The sequence below is a fragment of the Bos javanicus genome, chromosome 11 (genome assembly GCF_032452875.1).
Source record: "Bos javanicus breed banteng chromosome 11, ARS-OSU_banteng_1.0, whole genome shotgun sequence".
NCBI lineage: Eukaryota > Metazoa > Chordata > Mammalia > Artiodactyla > Bovidae > Bos > Bos javanicus.
This window is the reverse complement of record NC_083878.1, coordinates 11,346,331-11,363,669: the sequence shown is the minus strand read 5'-3', so window position 1 is coordinate 11,363,669 and position 17,339 is coordinate 11,346,331. Positions and strand designations below refer to the sequence as shown.

The window sequence follows — 17,339 nt, the reverse complement described above, 5'->3', positions numbered from 1 at the left end:
TCTCTGCCGCGGAGCATTGTGGGGTTGCTGGGCGTCCCGGGCGCGGAGAAGAGGAGTAGCCGGCCACTGGATAAGCTTACAAGATGATGGTGAGTCGCATCTCAGTCATCCGGCTCCATCCGCTGCCATCTGGTCGGTAGCTGGCGCCGCCTGGCCTAGACTAGTCTCGTAGAACCTTCTCCTGCTTATTGACTCGGTTCTCGCTCCGACCCTCTGTCTGTGAAGGACCCCGGCCCGCTACCGCCTGGTGGGCCCGGGCCCGGAGCAGCTGCCCTCAGCAAGGGTTTTGTGGGGGTCAAGAGGAGGCTCCGGTCGGGCCGGCTGGGGACTACAAGTCCCAGGGTGCTTCGGGGCCTTGAACCTGCGTCGATCACCCGGTTTTCCGAGCCCCCCATAATCTTGACCTGGGTCAAATGACTGCGGGTTGAGCGTGCATACGCGGTCCAGGGCCAGACTTGGAAGCTCTGGCTGTCTTGAAAAATGCGGATGTGAAGGAGGGTGCTTCCTATAAACGGCAGAGGCAGCATGGGGACGGAGCCCAAGGAGAGCTGTGGTCTCTCATTGCCCCGCTCCCTGCCACCTTGCTGCTGCATAATTGAAAACAGATTACTCCGCTCATCATTCCTTCATTCATTAAGTAAACGCATTTTGTTGTTCAGTCGCTCAGTCCTGTCTGACTCTCTGCGACCCCATGGACTGCAGCACGCCAGGCTTCCCTGTCCATCACCAACTCCCGGACTTGCTCAAACTCATGTCCACCGAGTCGGTGATGCCATCCAACCATCTCATCCTTTGTCGTCCCCTTCTCCTGCCCTCAATCTTTCCCAGCATCACGGTTTTATCCACTGAGTCAGTTCATCGTATCAGATGGCCAAAATATTGGAGCTTCAGCTCCAGCATCAGTCCTTCCAGTGAATATTTAGGACTGATTTCCTTTAGGATTGACTAGTTTGATCTTGCAGTCCAAGGGACTCTCAAGAGTCTTCTCCAGCACTCAGCCGCCTTTGTGGTCCAGCTCTCAGATCTGTACATGATTACTGGAAAAACCTTAGCTTTGACTATACAGACCATTGTCGACAAAGTGATGTCTCTGCTTTTTAATATGCTGTCTAGGTTTGTCATAGCTTTTCTTCCAAGGAACAAGGGTCTTTTAATTTCATGGCTGCAGCTACTATCCGCAGTGATTTTGGAGCCCAAGTGAATAAAATCTGTCACTGTTTCCATTTTTTCCCCATCTGTTTGCCATAAAGTGATGGGACTGGATGCCATGATCTTTGTATTTTGAATGTTAAGTTTTAAGCCAGCTTTTTCACTCTCCTTTTTCACCTTCATCAAGAGGCTTTTTAGTTGCTTTCTGCCATTAGGGTGGTGTCATCGCATGGCTGAGGTTATTGCTATTTCTCCCAGCAATCTTGATTCCAGCTTGAGCTTCAGCCAGGCATTTTGCACGATGTACTCTGCGTATAAGTTAAATAAGCACGGTGACAGTATACAGCCGTGACATACTCCTTTCCCAGTTTGAATTAGTCCATTGTTCCGTGTCTGATTCTAACTGTTGCTTCTTGACCTCATACAGGTTTCTCAGGAGGCAGTTAAGGTGGTCTAGTGTACTTATCTCTTTAACGTTTTTCCACAGTTTGTTGTGATCCACACAGTCAAAGTCTTTAGCGTAGTCAATGAATCAGAAATAGATGTTTTTCTGGAATTCCCTTGCTTGTTCTGTGATCGAGCAGATGTTGGCAATTTGATCTCTAGTTCCTCTGCCTTTTCAAAATCCAACTTGTACATTTGGAAGTTCTTGGTTCACATACTGTTGAAGCCTAGCTTGAAGGATTTTGAGCATTATTACCTTGCTAGGATGTGAAATAAGCACTGCTGGGTGGTAGTTTGAACTTTTAGTACCTACTGAATGTACTAGGCCCCTAGTACAGCTTCTGAGGTGCAACTTCTCAACTAGGAGAATGGGCAGGGCAGTGGGGATGATGCATTAGAGGTGAGAAGACCCAGCCTCTGACCCTGTCTGCCCTTCCAGATGTGACATTAGATGGCTTTTCTAGTTGGCCACCTAATTCTGGGTCTCAATTTCTTTAGGGAAGCAGGTGAATCCTGGAGGCTGTCTGTAGCCCTCCCCTACCCCCTTCTGTGGCATCCCTTTCTCCAACTCTACAGGTACCTTCCATGGGTCCCAAACAACCTCGGTGATGTCCCCCGAGTTGCTGTTGAACAGGGCCAGCTCTTAAGTGTTTGAGGTAAAACCCTGACCTGTGGTTCCTGTGCACTTGGCAGGTTGCTTGTCCATTTTTATCAGTCCAGCTCAGTTCTCTGTTCTTCTCCTGCTTCCTCAACTTCTGCCTGACCTAGTCATATGTCAGACTGACAGCTGTCAGGTGTGCAGTCTACCAAATGCCCTGAGAATGCTGCTTGTGCCCGAGACAGTAGGAACCTGGCGTTACTCTGTGTACCCTCTCCCTTTCATACACCCAGTACTGCCTTTTTCAGTCGGTCTTCAATGGTACCTATTCCCTGAAGTCATCTTCATCTCATGCAGTGGCAGCATAGTAGAGCACTTGAGAGTAGGGGCTCTGGAGCCACACCGAATGCCTATGTTTGTAATTAACTGTGCCACTTAATGGACGTATGACTTCGAGTGTGGTATTATATTTCCGGCCCCCAAAGTTCTTCTGACTTGCGATAAAACCCTTCACCAAGAGGCCCCAGCCCACCACCTCAGCTTTTTCCTGAACTGACCCCTGGTCTGTTTCCTTGATTTTTGACTTTTTATAGCTCTCCTTTTTGAGTATGAAACTTAAGTCACCAAGAACTCTTGCTGTTATTGTTTGGTACCTGGTGTTGAGTTGGTACCTGACACTCTGGAAGCCAATTGTGATTGAAAAAGAGGTAGGAGGGTTCCTCAAAAAGCTCAGTCCTGTGACTTCGGTACAGCCACACAGAAGGTATTGGTATGTCCTTGCCTTTGTGTTCAGCACTGCATGCCTTAGCGTATGAACACCTGTGGTTATATAGAGCATCAGGCTAAATAATGCTTATTAAAAGTTATTAAGGAAAAGGAAGATCATTAAGCTGAAATTAGCAAGCCTTTCATGGTAGATACCCTTGGCAGATTATTGGATCCTGCTGTTGTTTCTTCACTTGAGTAAAAACGAGGTTGGAAAGTAACAAGGACACGAGCTGGGCTTGCCCTTGGAGGACTGACAGAGAGGCACCGTCCTGGTAGACCTAGCTTGGCTCAGTCCAGTCCTGCTGCCTTTTCCTCCCCACAGGATCTCTGTACCCAGCCTGCCATTTCTGTAGGGCCTATACAGCATAGAACTTGGGACAACGTGGGCAGCGGCTTCCAAGCCCTTCCTGCTTGTACTTAGGAAGTCTCAGTGAATTTAGTGTCACCGTACTGCTGATGCTTTTCCAAAAATAAGGACTGGTTGCCACCGTACTTCATGATGTGTATACAGCACTTTCAAGTGTATTTGGCCCTTGAATAACTCCCGAAGTTAGGGGCCCAGATTCTGCTAAGTCAAAAGTTTGCATATGATTTAGTCAGCCCCCATATCTTGATTTCTTTGTATCTGAGGATTCAACCAACCTCATGTGGTGGTGTACTGTAGTATTTACTGCTGAAAAAAAACTCAGGCATAAGTGGACCTACACAGTTCAAACCATGCTGTTCAAGGTTCAACTGATAATGTAATTGGAATTTTCAGCACCAAAAGCTTCTGTATATTGCTTTGTATGTGGCCAAATCTAGGCACTCTACACATTGAAATTAGTGTAGTCCTTACCTTTATGAAGCTTGTATTTTAAGATGGATGGCAATATAAACATTATGCTTGAGAAGGAGCAGAGTTCTGGGATCCCCTGTTCCCAGTGCCCGTGTTAACTACTGTTGAGAGGAATGGCAGCTCTGAGGAATTGCTGGCCTAGTGGGAAGAAAGCGGTTTCGGTAGAATATGGCAGTGTGGCTCTTGCAGGTGGTGTATAATTTGGAGTTAGAGATGAGAAAAAGTTTATAAAAGCATTGGATAAGTTAGACTTGGTGGGGTGAATGACTCTGTTGAAGGGACTAGCAAGGGATTAAGACTCAAGTTGGTTTTTGATTGATAATGTAAATCTCTGTTGGGGCAGGGTTGGACCAGAGATGACTTGAAGCTGCCCTGAGGAATGATTTAGCAGGACTGGGAGAAAGGGCCTTTGGGGAACCCATTTTTCCTTGCAAGGGACCCGAAGGAATTCTGAGAGTACAGAGAAGCCATTAAATAATGTATGATATGTTTGTTAGGAAAAGTTGAAACAAAATAAAATACCCAAGTTTCAAATTTTTCTTTACCACTCTTACTTATTTGAGTTTGTTGTGCATCTTTCTAGCCTGTTTTTATGCAGTTGCTCATTATATCTTGCCTCTTATAGTTATTTTTTGTTGTTGTTGTTTTACCCCAGTGTAAATTAGACTATGCCATTACTCTGCTAAAAGCTTTTCCAGGGCATCCCTTCTTTGTAGGAATAAAATCTATAAACTCCTTACCGTAGTCTGCAAATGAGTAGTGATTCGATTCCTGTCTGCTTCTTCAACCTCATTCCAGTCTTTTGCTTTCTCACTACCTTCCAGCTACACGGGCCAAAGAAGTCAAATTTTTAAAGAAATTGTTCAGTTAATGTGGAGTCAGCCTCATGGGTTGTTTGAGTTTCTAGTTTGTGAATTCTTGGCTCTTTTTGTTGGACTGAGACAGCCTGATGCTTTTCTATGTCTTCTCCACTCAAACACTTGAAATATCCCCAGGGGTGGACATGGGCAGTGACTGTCAAACTTTACGTTTGCAATTCACAGTAAGAAATAAGTTTCAAAGCATAGGGTTGCAGAGGATCAGATACAACTTTGGGACTAAATAACAACATAGCCTAATTGCACACACATAACTAACATAAGAAAAGTTTTGAAACAGTGTTTACACTTATCTGTTTAATATACATAAATCAGTCATAAGAGAATAGTGACTGTTCTGAGACCAATGCAAAATAGAGAAAAACTTGTTTAGGGTATCTGATTGGAGATTAGTCACAAGAAAGCTTTATGGAACCAGCATGAGAGATGGAAACACTGCTGTACAAATTAGAGTTGTCATTTTGTGAGGCAGGACAAACGTGCCATTTGTTTGTCTGCCTAGCCATTTCCCTACACTCCAGCTACCATCATTGGTAAAACCACCTGCCTGGGCATCTCTGGGACAACATCTGAAGCTCTTGGCATCTCATTCTGCATCAGTGCCCATCTCCTTCTCTGCGGTTAAGCTCTCAGGCGGTTGAACGGGTGTTTGCTGGAGTGAGCACTAAGTACGGCCCGCTTCCTCCTGTGTGGCGGCCTAACTCCTCAACCCGGGAAACAGGGTCAGAAGCTGAAAGGGGTATGCTTTTTCAACTGGGCACTGAAGAATACATTATTTGATTTGTTCTTTTTGACTAAATCAGTGCTTCTCAAACCATTTTCTGGTATACCTACAGAGCATGCTGTCTCTGGGGGTAGAGGCTATTTAAGGAATAGATGTAGTGGATGGACATTGGGGGAATGTGCTTTAAAGGGGCCTCCAGATTTTTTTTTTTTTTTTAAGTGAATTGCTCTTTCTTCTCTAGCCCACACCAGTTATCCTGTTGAAAGAGGGGACTGATAGCTCCCAAGGCATCCCCCAGCTTGTAAGTAACATCAGTGCCTGCCAGGTGATTGCTGAGGCTGTCAGAACTACCCTGGGCCCCCGTGGTATGGACAAGCTCATTGTGGATGGCCGAGGTAAGTGCAGAGTTTCTCAGACCAATGTGCAGAAGAGGAGGCTCCTCTAAAGTGTTTGGGGCCAGCAGAGCTTGGCAACGGAAATCCCTCTGCTTTTAAGATCGCTGAAGGATTGCTCTCTCTGAAGCTACTTCTTTTCATACACTGTCGTGAATGCTGAGCCTCTTGGGAATATATGGGAGAAGCCAGGTTCAGGAATCTTGCCTTGTAGAGAGATTTGGCCTAAAAACATGAAATAGAACCTTCTGAAGTTGCCTGTAGTCACTCCTGTTGTATCATGTTGCTGAGACAAATTCCACATTATGCTTTATGTATTAATTTACAAGTGAAATACGAGGGCATCCACTGTTAAGAATATCTAAATGATTATCCATTCTTATTTTTTAAAATGTTTTCTGCATCCAGTAGAGGTTTGCTATTAGGAAAAATGAAGAGCTCATGGTTTTTGGAAATGTGTGGTTTTAGGTGGCCCTTTGTGCCCAGAGCTAAATCCATAAAAAGATCAGTTCATTTCCACCACAAGACCCTCTGTCCTGTCCCAGTAAAGTGTATATGGGCTCCAAGTCCACTAGAAGTCAGAATTTAAGGAAAGATCTTTACATTTTTACTTTGTGTTTGTCCCTTTAAAGGCAAAGCAACAATTTCTAATGATGGGGCCACAATTCTGAAACTCCTTGATGTTGTCCATCCTGCAGCGAAGACTTTAGTGGACATTGCAAAATCCCAAGATGCTGAGGTAGGAATATCAAGTCTGTGTGTTTCAGTGGAGATTGAAACACATACCTGTTTGTTCCTTTGCTCTTCTTTCTTTAAGCATTTTGATTTTATATCTAAAACCATAATTTCACAAATACAGGTTTGTAAAACTATGTAGATGGAATTAATAGCCCTTTAAAATTCCTTCTGTTTCACTGTGTTGTGGCTCAGGTCTCAGAACCAGGCCTGTGGGCTGTCATTCATATGAGTTGCTCAGTAAATAATTTACTTGTCTTTGCCTTTTTAAAAATCATTTCTAACACTGGAGTCTTACTGAGAGAGACAAGTTTGCATTTCAGAGTGTTACAGATAACCTCCCAAAGTTATATTAAAAGGTCTATTAGGACCCTGTAGCCTGGAAAACAGTATGGCAATTTTCAACAAAGGAATACCTTTCTGTCTAGGAATTTGGCAGCTTAAACCCTTTGCCACAGTAACTTTTTTTCTCCCTAAAATCTCTTACATTCCGCAGAAACATAAGTGAGTTAAAAGTAAATTTCTTCTATATCAGAGGTTAACCAGTTTTCTAAAAAACTCTTTTTTTCTCAAAAGGGGAAGCAGAGGGGAAAAAAGCTCATATTCTTTTTCTCCTTTATTAAAAATAAAGTTTAGATCCCATTGTAGAAAATTGCCATTAAGAAAAACAAGCTCATAATCTGCTTATTCCAAATAGTGTTTAAAATACAGACGACTTTGATCCTTAGAGGTTTGTTTTGTGAACTCCTGTAGAATTTGTTCCCATTTATCTCATACCTTTTGCTACCATTATTTGTTATTTGTGACATATTCAGTTCAGTTCAGTCACTCAGTCGTGTCCGACTCTTTGCGACCCCATGAATCGCAGCACGCCAGGCCTCCCTGTCCATCACCAACTCCCGGAGTTCACCCAAACTCATGTCCATCGAGTCGGTGACGCCATCCAGCCATCTCATCCTCTGTCGTCCCCTTCTTCTCCTGCCCCCAATCCCTCCCAGCATCAGACATATTAGCATTATATTATAAGCATGTATATTGTGTTACTGATCATAGTACCTTGTCCATAGTAAATAAGTTCTTGGTTATGATTTCATATTCTGGGAAAATTTGTCCAGATCAGCCCTCTTTGGAGAATGGGCCTGGCTGCGGAATTAATTTTGTGGCCCAGGAGCATTTGATGGGATGAATATCTACCCAGCAACACCCCAGTTTAAATGGATAGATTGCCTAGAAAACAGAGTTTGGGAGTTTTATTCCTGAACGTGAGTGGATGTGAGTTTCCTGTCATCCTGTTCCAGGTCGGTGACGGCACCACCTCAGTGACCCTGCTGGCTGCAGAATTTCTGAAACAGGTGAAACCCTACGTGGAGGAAGGTTTGCACCCACAGATCATCATCCGCGCCTTCCGCACTGCCACACAGTTGGTATGGGAATGCTAGTGAAGCTGGGCCGCTTGGGCACCTTTTTGTTTCTCTTGGGATATGGTCTGTATTGGGTTGTGGAGGGTCTGGGGACAACATTCCTTGAATATTTTCTGAATTCTACTCCATAGAAATCTCAGTTCTACCATTCAATAGCTATTGACTAGGTATATTACTTAGTCTGTTTAAGCTTCCAGTTTCCTCACAGACTATGATGTAGACATACCACAGGCTGTCAGTAAGTGAGAGCTGTTTTGTTTTTATCAAGTACTTCATAGCACATCTTGAGACCTTGCTTTTATTGACCTTTGACTTTCATTCTTTAACTTGGGGTAAGTCAGTTCCTCCTCACCTTACTTTCTTTACTGTCTCTGTTTTGGGGTGGTGACATTAAAATGAAATCATATGTGAGAAGTATGTATGAAAGGATATCTTTTGAAAAAGATGGCTTTGAAAAGATACGATGTTTAACATACAAATATGTGTATCATGTATTACATGACATAGTTAGTATATAAAGTAGTACAAGTTGTCACCAGTGCTGTTCTGTGCCTGCTCTACGTTTCTAACTTAGGGCATTTTTCTAAACTAGAGATTTATGTTTTTCTGGGCAGCTTTAAGACTTAGAAATGTTATTTCAGCTGTCGAAGTACTTAAGATTTGGGAGTAAACACATTAGGAACTAGCAGGAGAGATTGGGACCCACTTCTCCAGTTTGTTTTTAACATGAGAGACTCACCCCGTTTCTGTTCTTGGCAGGCAGTTAACAAGATCAAGGAGATCGCAGTGACTGTGAAGAAGGAAGATAAAGTGTAAGTTTGCAGTGAACTTTGTCAGAACCTTGACTTCCCATGGCCAGATTGGATGCAGAAGCGTGCTGGAATACCCTGCATGGACTGGGGCTGTTTGGCCCTTGCTAAACCCCTTGCTGTGCCCCAGTCAGTCCATGTAGTACAAGAGAGGCTGTAGACTGTAGTTGAAGAGCTGTCAGTCATGAGGTCTTTGAGTGCAATCACCATCTGTCACTGGTAATCTTCCCTAAAGATTCAGAAGACAAAGTGTTGAGGGCTGAATTTAAAGGCTAGGATAGAAACCATCTCCACGTTGCAATAGAGTACCATAAGAGGGGCTTTCGAGGCCTGATGCAGGTCCCACCCTTGTGTCCCAGGGAGCAGAGGAAGCTGCTTGAGAAATGTGCCATGACTGCTCTGAGCTCCAAGCTGATCTCCCAGCAGAAAGCCTTCTTCGCTAAGATGGTGGTGGACGCGGTGATGATGCTTGATGATTTGCTGCAGCTTAAAATGATTGGAATCAAGAAGGTGCAAGGTGGAGCCCTAGAGGTGAGCCTGCCGAGGCCTCCCTGGGAGGCTCTTGCTTTCACATCGACCCTGTAGGCAGCTTGGTGTAGGCGGACAGCACACATTAGAGGAATAGAGAGAGAGAGCACTTGGGCGGGAAGCCAGCTGTGTTCCTCATACTGTGGCTATAAGTGTCTCCTGTAGGTGCATTTTATAACCTCCACAGACTTGTATTACTTGTCAGCAGAATCGAAGGATGAACTGGCTGATTTTCAGAATCTCAGTGTTAATGTCGGAGGGGACAGGGCTAGCTCTGATAAATTATCTAAAACCCTCTCAATAAATATAAGTACTTTGCAGTCCATTCTTCTCCAAGCGGTTCAGGCAGGCTGTCCCTTCTTTTATTCATTTATCTTGAACAGATAATACGGAAGTCAAACTGTATAGAAAGTCCTAAAGGAAAACAGAAATGTCTCCTATACCACTCCTGCCCCAGAAACCACTATTAACTGTGTGTGTTCTTCCAGACTGTGCGTCGATAAGTATAAATGTAAATATTGTTTTCTGAAACGAATGCTCACTTGTAGTACATAGTGTCCTGCAACTTTTGTTTATTTAACAACATATTTTTTCACTTATTTAAATTAAAATAGTGACTAGTGTCTACTGTATTTGCACAACACAATTGCGTTTTCATTCTGTTCATCTCCTCCTCTTCCTGTCGTGGCACATGAGAGGGGGATGAGATTCCCTGTATATAACAAAGCTGTAAAGAACCTGAAAGTCATCTGAGCCATTCCCATGCCTTTGGCCCCCAGATGGTTGTGTTTCAGCCCATTCTCTACGTCATGACTTGCTGACATTGTCTTTACACGCTGCTTTGATCTCAGTGTTCCATCTTCTGTTCAGAAACCCTTGAGATTAAATTGGCATTCACTAAACTAGGGATCAGAACTGTAACTTTAACTGTGAGAAAGCCAGGGGCTGCAAGCCACACGTACGTTCAGTCTGTCTCTTTTACCAGACCTCTGTCCTGGTAACTCACCCTTCCTCCAATCTTGCATCCCCTAAGTTTGTTCTATTTTTTGCTGCAGGGTGAGGTTCCTCAATTTACACTCTGTGTGTGAAGCCACTTGGGGTTCTGCAGGCCCACAGGATAAGAGTCAGGCCTTAGCAGAGCCTTTAAGATTCTCCTAAACGTGTCCCTGCCCTCTTTTTTCCCCCCCTACCCTCTTTATTTTGTATTCCAGCAACTGCTAATGGCTTTTCATCCCCTGACTGCACCACACTGCCTCTGCCTGTTGGGGACATCTCTTTCGTTTTCTGTTTGACTAATTTCAGTGCATCCATCTAGATTCAGCTCAGGCATCACCCCCTTTAGGAGGCTATGGATTTGAATGATGTAGGAATCTGTTCCCTGATAGGCTACGGTATTATGTATTGTAGACTAAAACTGTAGATTAGTACTACGAGAAAACACATAGGTCATTGAACGGAATACAGTTTTTAAAATTGTTATTTTGTTGACATATAGTTGATTTACAATGTTCTGTTAATTTCTCCTGTTCAGTAGAGTGATTGTTAACACATACCTAATTCTTTTTCATTAGATCAGATCAGATCAGTTGCTCAGTCGTGTCCGACTCGTTGCGACCCTGTGAATCGCAGCACACCAGGCCTCCCTGTCCATCACCAAGTCCCAGAGTTCACTCAGACTCACGTCCATCAAGTCAGTGATGCCATCCAGCCATCTCATCCTCTGTCGTCCCCTTCTCCTCCTGCCCCAATCCCTCCCAGCATCAGAGTCTTTTCCAATGAGTCAACTCTTCTCACGAGGTGGCCAAAGTACTGGAGTTTCAGCTTTAGCATCATTCCTTCCAAAGAAATCCCAGGGCTGATCTCCTTCAGAATGGACTGGTTGGATCTCCTTGCAGTCCAAGGGACTCCCAAGAGTCTTCTCCAACACCACAGTTCAAAAGCATCAATTCTTCGGCGCTCAGCCTTCCTCACAGTCCAACTCTCACATCCATACATGACCACTGGAAAAACCATAGCCTTGACTAGACGGACCTTTTTGGCAAAATAACGTCTCTGCTTTTGAATATGCTATCTAGGTTGGTCATAATTTTCCTTCCAAGGAGTAAGCGTCTTTTAATTTCATGACTGCAGTCACCATCTGTAGTGATTTTGGAGCCCAAAAAATAAAGTCTGACACTGTTTCCACTGTTTCCCCATCTATTTCCCATGAAGTGATGGGACCGGATGCCATGATCTTCGTTTTCTGAATGTTGAGCTTTAAGCCAACTTTTTCCCTCTCCTCTTTCACTTTCATCAAGAGGCTTTTGAGTTCCTCTTCACTTTCTGCCATAAGGGTGGTGTCATCTGCATATCTGAGGTTATTGATATTTCTCCCGGCAATCTTGATTCCAGCTTGTGCTTCTTTTTCATACTCCTTTCAATTATGATTTATCACTGAATATTGAATAGTAGGACTTTGTTTACCCATTCTGTGTAATAGTTTGCATGGCAACCCCAAACTCCTAACCCACTTCTCCTCCAACCCCCAACCCCCATGGCAACCACAAGTCTGTTCACTTTGTGAGTGTTTCTGTTTCATAGATAGGTTCATTTGTGTTGTATTTTAGATTCTACATGTAAATTATATCATATGCTATTTGTCTTTTTCTTGTCTCACTTCACTTCCTGAATATACCCTTCTTTATGGAGTGGGAAATGACCAGGTCATTTAATAAGAGGTCTCAGGTTGAGCCTGCCTTCTCATAGTGTTAAAGTCACTCCCAAGTGCCGTGTGCTTTTATCATGCCCTTCTGTAAAATCTTCCATGCAGCAGGCTCTGTTTTGGAATGAGTGGTGTAGTAGTTCATATTTTGAGGGATTGAGATGAGAGAAGCCACGATGATAACTTGAGAACTGCGGGAAATTTCTGACTGTTATGACCTTTTGTTGTCATCTCCTGAAGAGAGGAAGCATCTAGGCTACAGCACACAGGTGTTTGTGCGTTCACGTGCAGTATGGGTAGGGAGGGATGTGTATACATATGTGCAGTGAAGACTGGGAGGTGTCGAGTTGGAACGACAGTGCATCCCTTGGCACGTGTGCTTTGGAGGGTCAGTCTTAAAGGACAGCCCAGACAGGCTTTTCCCATGCTTAGTCTCTGCAAGCTAAGTGGTTTTCCTTATCCTGAAGGGACAAACAAAATATGTTTTTATATTTTTCCTAGCATTTAGGATGATGGAAAAACTTTGTTACAGTAGTGGAATAAAAACATAATTAACCCTTACAGGTTCACAGAAATGGACATGCATTAGTCCAGCACACCACTAACTTGATTTTATTTCATGCCAGTACTGAACTGTTGAACCGTCTGATTTTTTTAAACAGGAGTCCCAGCTTGTCGCTGGCGTCGCATTCAAGAAGACTTTCTCTTATGCTGGGTTTGAAATGCAGCCCAAAAAGTACCATAATCCAATGATTGCCCTTTTAAATGTTGAGCTCGAGCTGAAAGCTGAGAAAGATAATGCGGAAATCAGAGTCCATACAGTTGAGGTAGGACCTCCCAGCTGGCAGCGGCATGAAACTGGGCAGCATTCTGGGCCAAAGCCTTGGGCCTTCGTGGTCATCTTGGGCTTAGCTTTGTTTCTCAGGTACCTTATGGGCTCCTTTCCCCTCCTATGCCCCTAAGTATTGATGTCTAAATGCTAGGCCCACTCTTCTCACTCTACTCTGACCTGGACCTGAGGAGGTTTGGATAGGGCAAACCTGCTGAAACATTATCCTTTGGCCCTGGAGAAGGGGCTTGCGGGAGCCTTTCAGCTATAAAATGAGCCCTGTATTTTGATTCCTCTTATTTGGGCAGACGTGAGCTCTGCCCTTCTAGACTGTCCCATGCTGCTGGGACCGGTGTGCTCCCAACATTGGTATCAGCAAGGCTGTCACCCAGCTGTAAGCATCTGTTCTTGGAAAATGCATCCCGAACACAGAATGGCCTTTGAAGGAAAGGGCTTGTCATTGGGAACTCCGTGGCTGCAGTGCCTCAGAGGAGCTAGAACTTAGCTGGCCAAACTGCCTCACACCTTAGCAAATACCAGCTCTGGAGTAGCTCCCAGTGCTCAGATTACTTTCTGCTTTTGTGTTTGAAAATTTTAGGTGGTTCCTAAGTCACCTTATAGGGTCCTTGTTTATTTGAACTGAGGGGAGTCTCTTCTGTTTACCCTCTGTTAATTCCCTAATAAATTAATATTTTCTGGGTCTCTTCAGGATTATCAGGCAATTGTTGATGCTGAGTGGAACATTCTTTATGACAAGTTAGAGAAGATCCATCATTCTGGAGCCAAAGTCGTCTTATCTAAACTCCCCATCGGGGATGTGGCCACCCAGTACTTTGCTGACAGGGACATGTTCTGCGCTGGCCGAGTGCCGGAGGAGGATCTGAAGAGGACAATGATGGTAACCAGGTTCTCACGGGCTGCTTTTAGGTCTTTCTGGCCCCAGAGGGGTTTTCACGTACCCTAGTGTACTGGAGTGGTGTGTGAATCTGGGCTTGTCTTCTCAACTCTTTTTGCCATGAAACACTTCAGTTCCAGAGTGTGCATACTACTATGTAAGAGTTAATCTAACCAAACAAGTCAGGAAAGCTGATCTGTGAGGGAGCCTAGCAGTAGTGCTATGATTAGCTGGCTAAGCTCCAGTCTTGATGCTGCAGGCCAGGTTTCCTCTCTCTCTCTTTTTTTTTTTGCCGCATCTTGCACCTGTGGAATCTTAGTTCCCCGACCAGGGATGGAACCTGCACCCTTGCACTGGAAGCATGGCGTCTTAACCACTGGACTGCTAGGGAAGTCCCTCCTCCCTCCTTAAGCATCTTGCCAAGGTGCTTTAAGTTTTAAAGCACTGATCATGACTTCAGTCACTGGGTTCAGAGCACCCTAGTTTAGGGAAGAAGGTACTGGGTAAAGCTTTTTAACTGGGCTTGTTTGCCTTCATGTGTCTTCATTCTGTTTTGTTTTCTCCTCTTCCAGAGGGGGCCTTGAGGTCAAGGGTGAGAGTGGGTCATTAGTGTACCTGGGGCACCATGGCAGTCTAACATGCGAATTGGCTATAAAACGAGGTGGCAGGATGCTTGCTTCCCACCTCATGTGATCTGTCACTGCTAGATGATTGTCTTGTGTTCCTCAGGCTTGTGGAGGCTCCATCCAGACCAGTGTGAATGCGCTGTCGTCAGATGTTCTGGGCCGCTGCCAGGTCTTTGAAGAGACTCAGATTGGAGGCGAGAGGTGAGTGGCAGGCCTGGGCTCTGTTTGCTTAGCTCATGAGACTTGCCTGGTGGCCTTCTGCCATCTTTGGTTCGTGGTGTATATATAACAGGCCTCCCAGGTGGCGCTGGAGGTAAAGAGCCTGCCTGCCAATGCAGGAAATGAAGAAAAGTGAGTTCGGTCCTTGGGTGGGGAGGATGCCCTGGAGGAAGAAATGGCAACCCACTCCAGTATTCTTGCGTGGAGAATCCCATGGACAGAGGAGCCTGGCGGGCTACAGTAACATGTGCTACTGTCTTCTGAGGTCTTAATCTCTTGGGGTGAATAGTGTTAAGTTATATAAAGTGTTTCAGGAAGAAAGAAGGTCAAATCGGGTCTACAATCTGACTCCACTGTCTTTTATACCCCTGTGGTACAGCCCTAGACCTTCTCAAGAACGTGCTTTTAAGGGTGGGCTTGGAGAACTTTAGTGAGGGACAGAAGAGCAGCTGTTGAGTGTTGGGAGGACTTGGTGACTTCAGAACACTGTGGGTTGGCAGCAGAAATGAGTTCACAGATACAATTTGATCCTGGGTGTAGGTACAATTTCTTCACTGGCTGCCCTAAGGCCAAGACATGCACTATCATCCTCCGTGGTGGTGCAGAGCAATTTATGGAGGAGACAGAGCGGTCCCTGCACGACGCCATCATGATTGTCAGGAGGGCCATCAAGGTACTGGACTGGGGGCTTCCAGCCTGCACAGCCTACTCTGCCTCTTGAGCTGATGCGACCCTGGATTTGTGTGGTGATCCCTTTCCTGTATAACCTGTCCTTCCAAGTGGGCATGTGGGCCCTGATTGTCTCAGATCAAACATCCTCAGTCTCTCAAAATAAGTCATGCTGCCTTAAAAGCTAAGACTTGTTCTTGTGAGCACCTGTGGAGCTGATGGAGTCAGTCATCCCAGGCATTGTGCCAGTGCCCTCAAGGTGTAGGTGACCTTGAAGAGGGTCAGAAACCATATGGTTCACCAGATTGCAGTTGGGATGTGCTAGGCGTGGTCCGTGTCCATGCTTCCTGTGGCTTGGGCTGGGGGAGGGAGTGAGGAGCCAGCCCTCCTTCTAGTCTAGGGGGCCTGTTGACTGAGTGGCCCAATTTGGCCATGGCTGGAGTTTAGACAGGGGGCTCCTTGAATTTAGAGGTGTGTCTGGTCTTTGCAGAATGATTCAGTGGTGGCTGGTGGTGGCGCCATCGAGATGGAGCTCTCTAAGTACCTTCGAGATTACTCAAGAACCATTCCAGGAAAACAGCAGCTACTGATTGGGGCCTATGCCAAGGCCTTGGAAATTATCCCACGCCAGCTCTGTGACAATGCTGGTTTTGATGCCACAAACATCCTCAACAAGCTACGGGCTCGGCACGCCCAGGTGGGTTATTCCTTTCCTTTGAGTCCAGGGACTGGGTGGATGGGGCTAGATTCTTTGAGTGTGCTGTGCTTACTCGGGCTCTGTGTGCTCAGCCCAGGTGATGGTGCTGGACCCAAACCCGGTACCAACTGACTGCCTCCTCTGAGGTCAAAAGGAAAGCCATGGTGTCAGGACTAGTTGTTCCAGGGTTTCTTCAGTGCTGCTTTCAAGAGTCTGGTCACTCCTTTTGGTGCACTGAGGGAATGAAGAAGCACGGTAGCCTCCTCCCTGAAGCGTGTACGACCACTGTGTGTATGGGGTTCCTCGTGGGTTCCTCCAGCACTTCTGGGCCCTGCTGACAGCAGTCCAGCCATGGCTGTACTACCTCCATGTAGAGCACGCATCTCTTGAGAATTTAATTTGTTCATCTGCTGTTGAGCCAATACTCATTTAGAGATGTTTGCTAAATGCCATTTGTTAAATGCTCAATATGATGACGACAGTACTCAGTGAGTGGCCTTGCTTCCGACTTGTGTCAGAACTTGAAGCAAGCTACTTTCTCTTGTGTGTCCGTTTCCTTATCTGTAAAATGGGGGCTACTGGAAGCGGTGTGATGATAAAATGAGATCAAGGGTTGGAAAGTCATCCTCTTGAGAAGCGTGGTTTGACATACAGTCCTCAGATGACCTGAGGGTTAGAATGGGGCCTTCCTAAAACCCAGCAGCTTGCCTGGGAGAGGCCCTGGGTAGCACTTCTCAGGTTTGGAGGGGTGGTGGAGGGCAGGGACGGGAAGAGGCTTCCAGGCTCCCATTGGAATGCCATCTTCCTTAGGGAGATGCCAGCGGGTTCAGAGAGCCTGAGGATGCCTCAATCTCAGTCATTCAGAGGATGTGCAGGAAGAAATTTGAGAGCAGTTCCGTATCATTTTCCCTCTGTTCTGCTTTTTCAGGGGGGCATGTGGTACGGGGTGGACATCAACACTGAGGACATTGCTGACAACTTTGAGGCCTTTGTGTGGGAGCCAGCGATGGTGCGGATCAACGCCCTGACTGCCGCCTCCGAGGCCGCGTGCCTCATCGTGTCTGTCGATGAGACCATCAAGAACCCTCGCTCAACAGTGGATGCTTCCCCAGCCGCTGGCCGGGGCCGAGGTCGCGGCCGCCTTCACTGAGGTTCCCAGCCCTCACACGAGTGCCCGGCAGGCTGTGCTTACTCTGTCTTGGTCAGATATTACAAGGAAGGGGTAGTATTTGGCCCACTGTGTTCTCACTGGAGGTTATTTAAATAAAACTTAAAAAACCTAGAATCCATTTTGCACATTATTTGGGTGCAGGAATTTTACTCATAAATGACTGTGGCTCAGAATTGTAGCTTTATGTGTACTCACCCAGCAGGTAGAAAAGAGAACTCGGCCAGGGGAGGCGCTCCACTTAAGTGGCT

General features: G+C 45.7%; 1 protein-coding gene across 1 annotated transcript; it reads left to right on the top strand.

The window, feature by feature from the left end:
- On the top strand, window positions 1-17,205 carry CCT7 (chaperonin containing TCP1 subunit 7). Its single transcript, XM_061431916.1, has 12 exons — window positions 1-89; window positions 5,641-5,794; window positions 6,424-6,530; window positions 7,825-7,950; window positions 8,707-8,759; window positions 9,116-9,287; window positions 12,648-12,812; window positions 13,524-13,712; window positions 14,439-14,536; window positions 15,095-15,227; window positions 15,714-15,920; window positions 16,849-17,205. Exons 1-12 carry the CDS (start codon window positions 84-86, stop codon window positions 17,068-17,070), a joined length of 1,632 nt encoding a protein of 543 aa, XP_061287900.1. The 5' UTR covers window positions 1-83; the 3' UTR covers window positions 17,071-17,205.
- The last annotated feature ends 134 nt before the right edge of the window (window positions 17,206-17,339 follow it).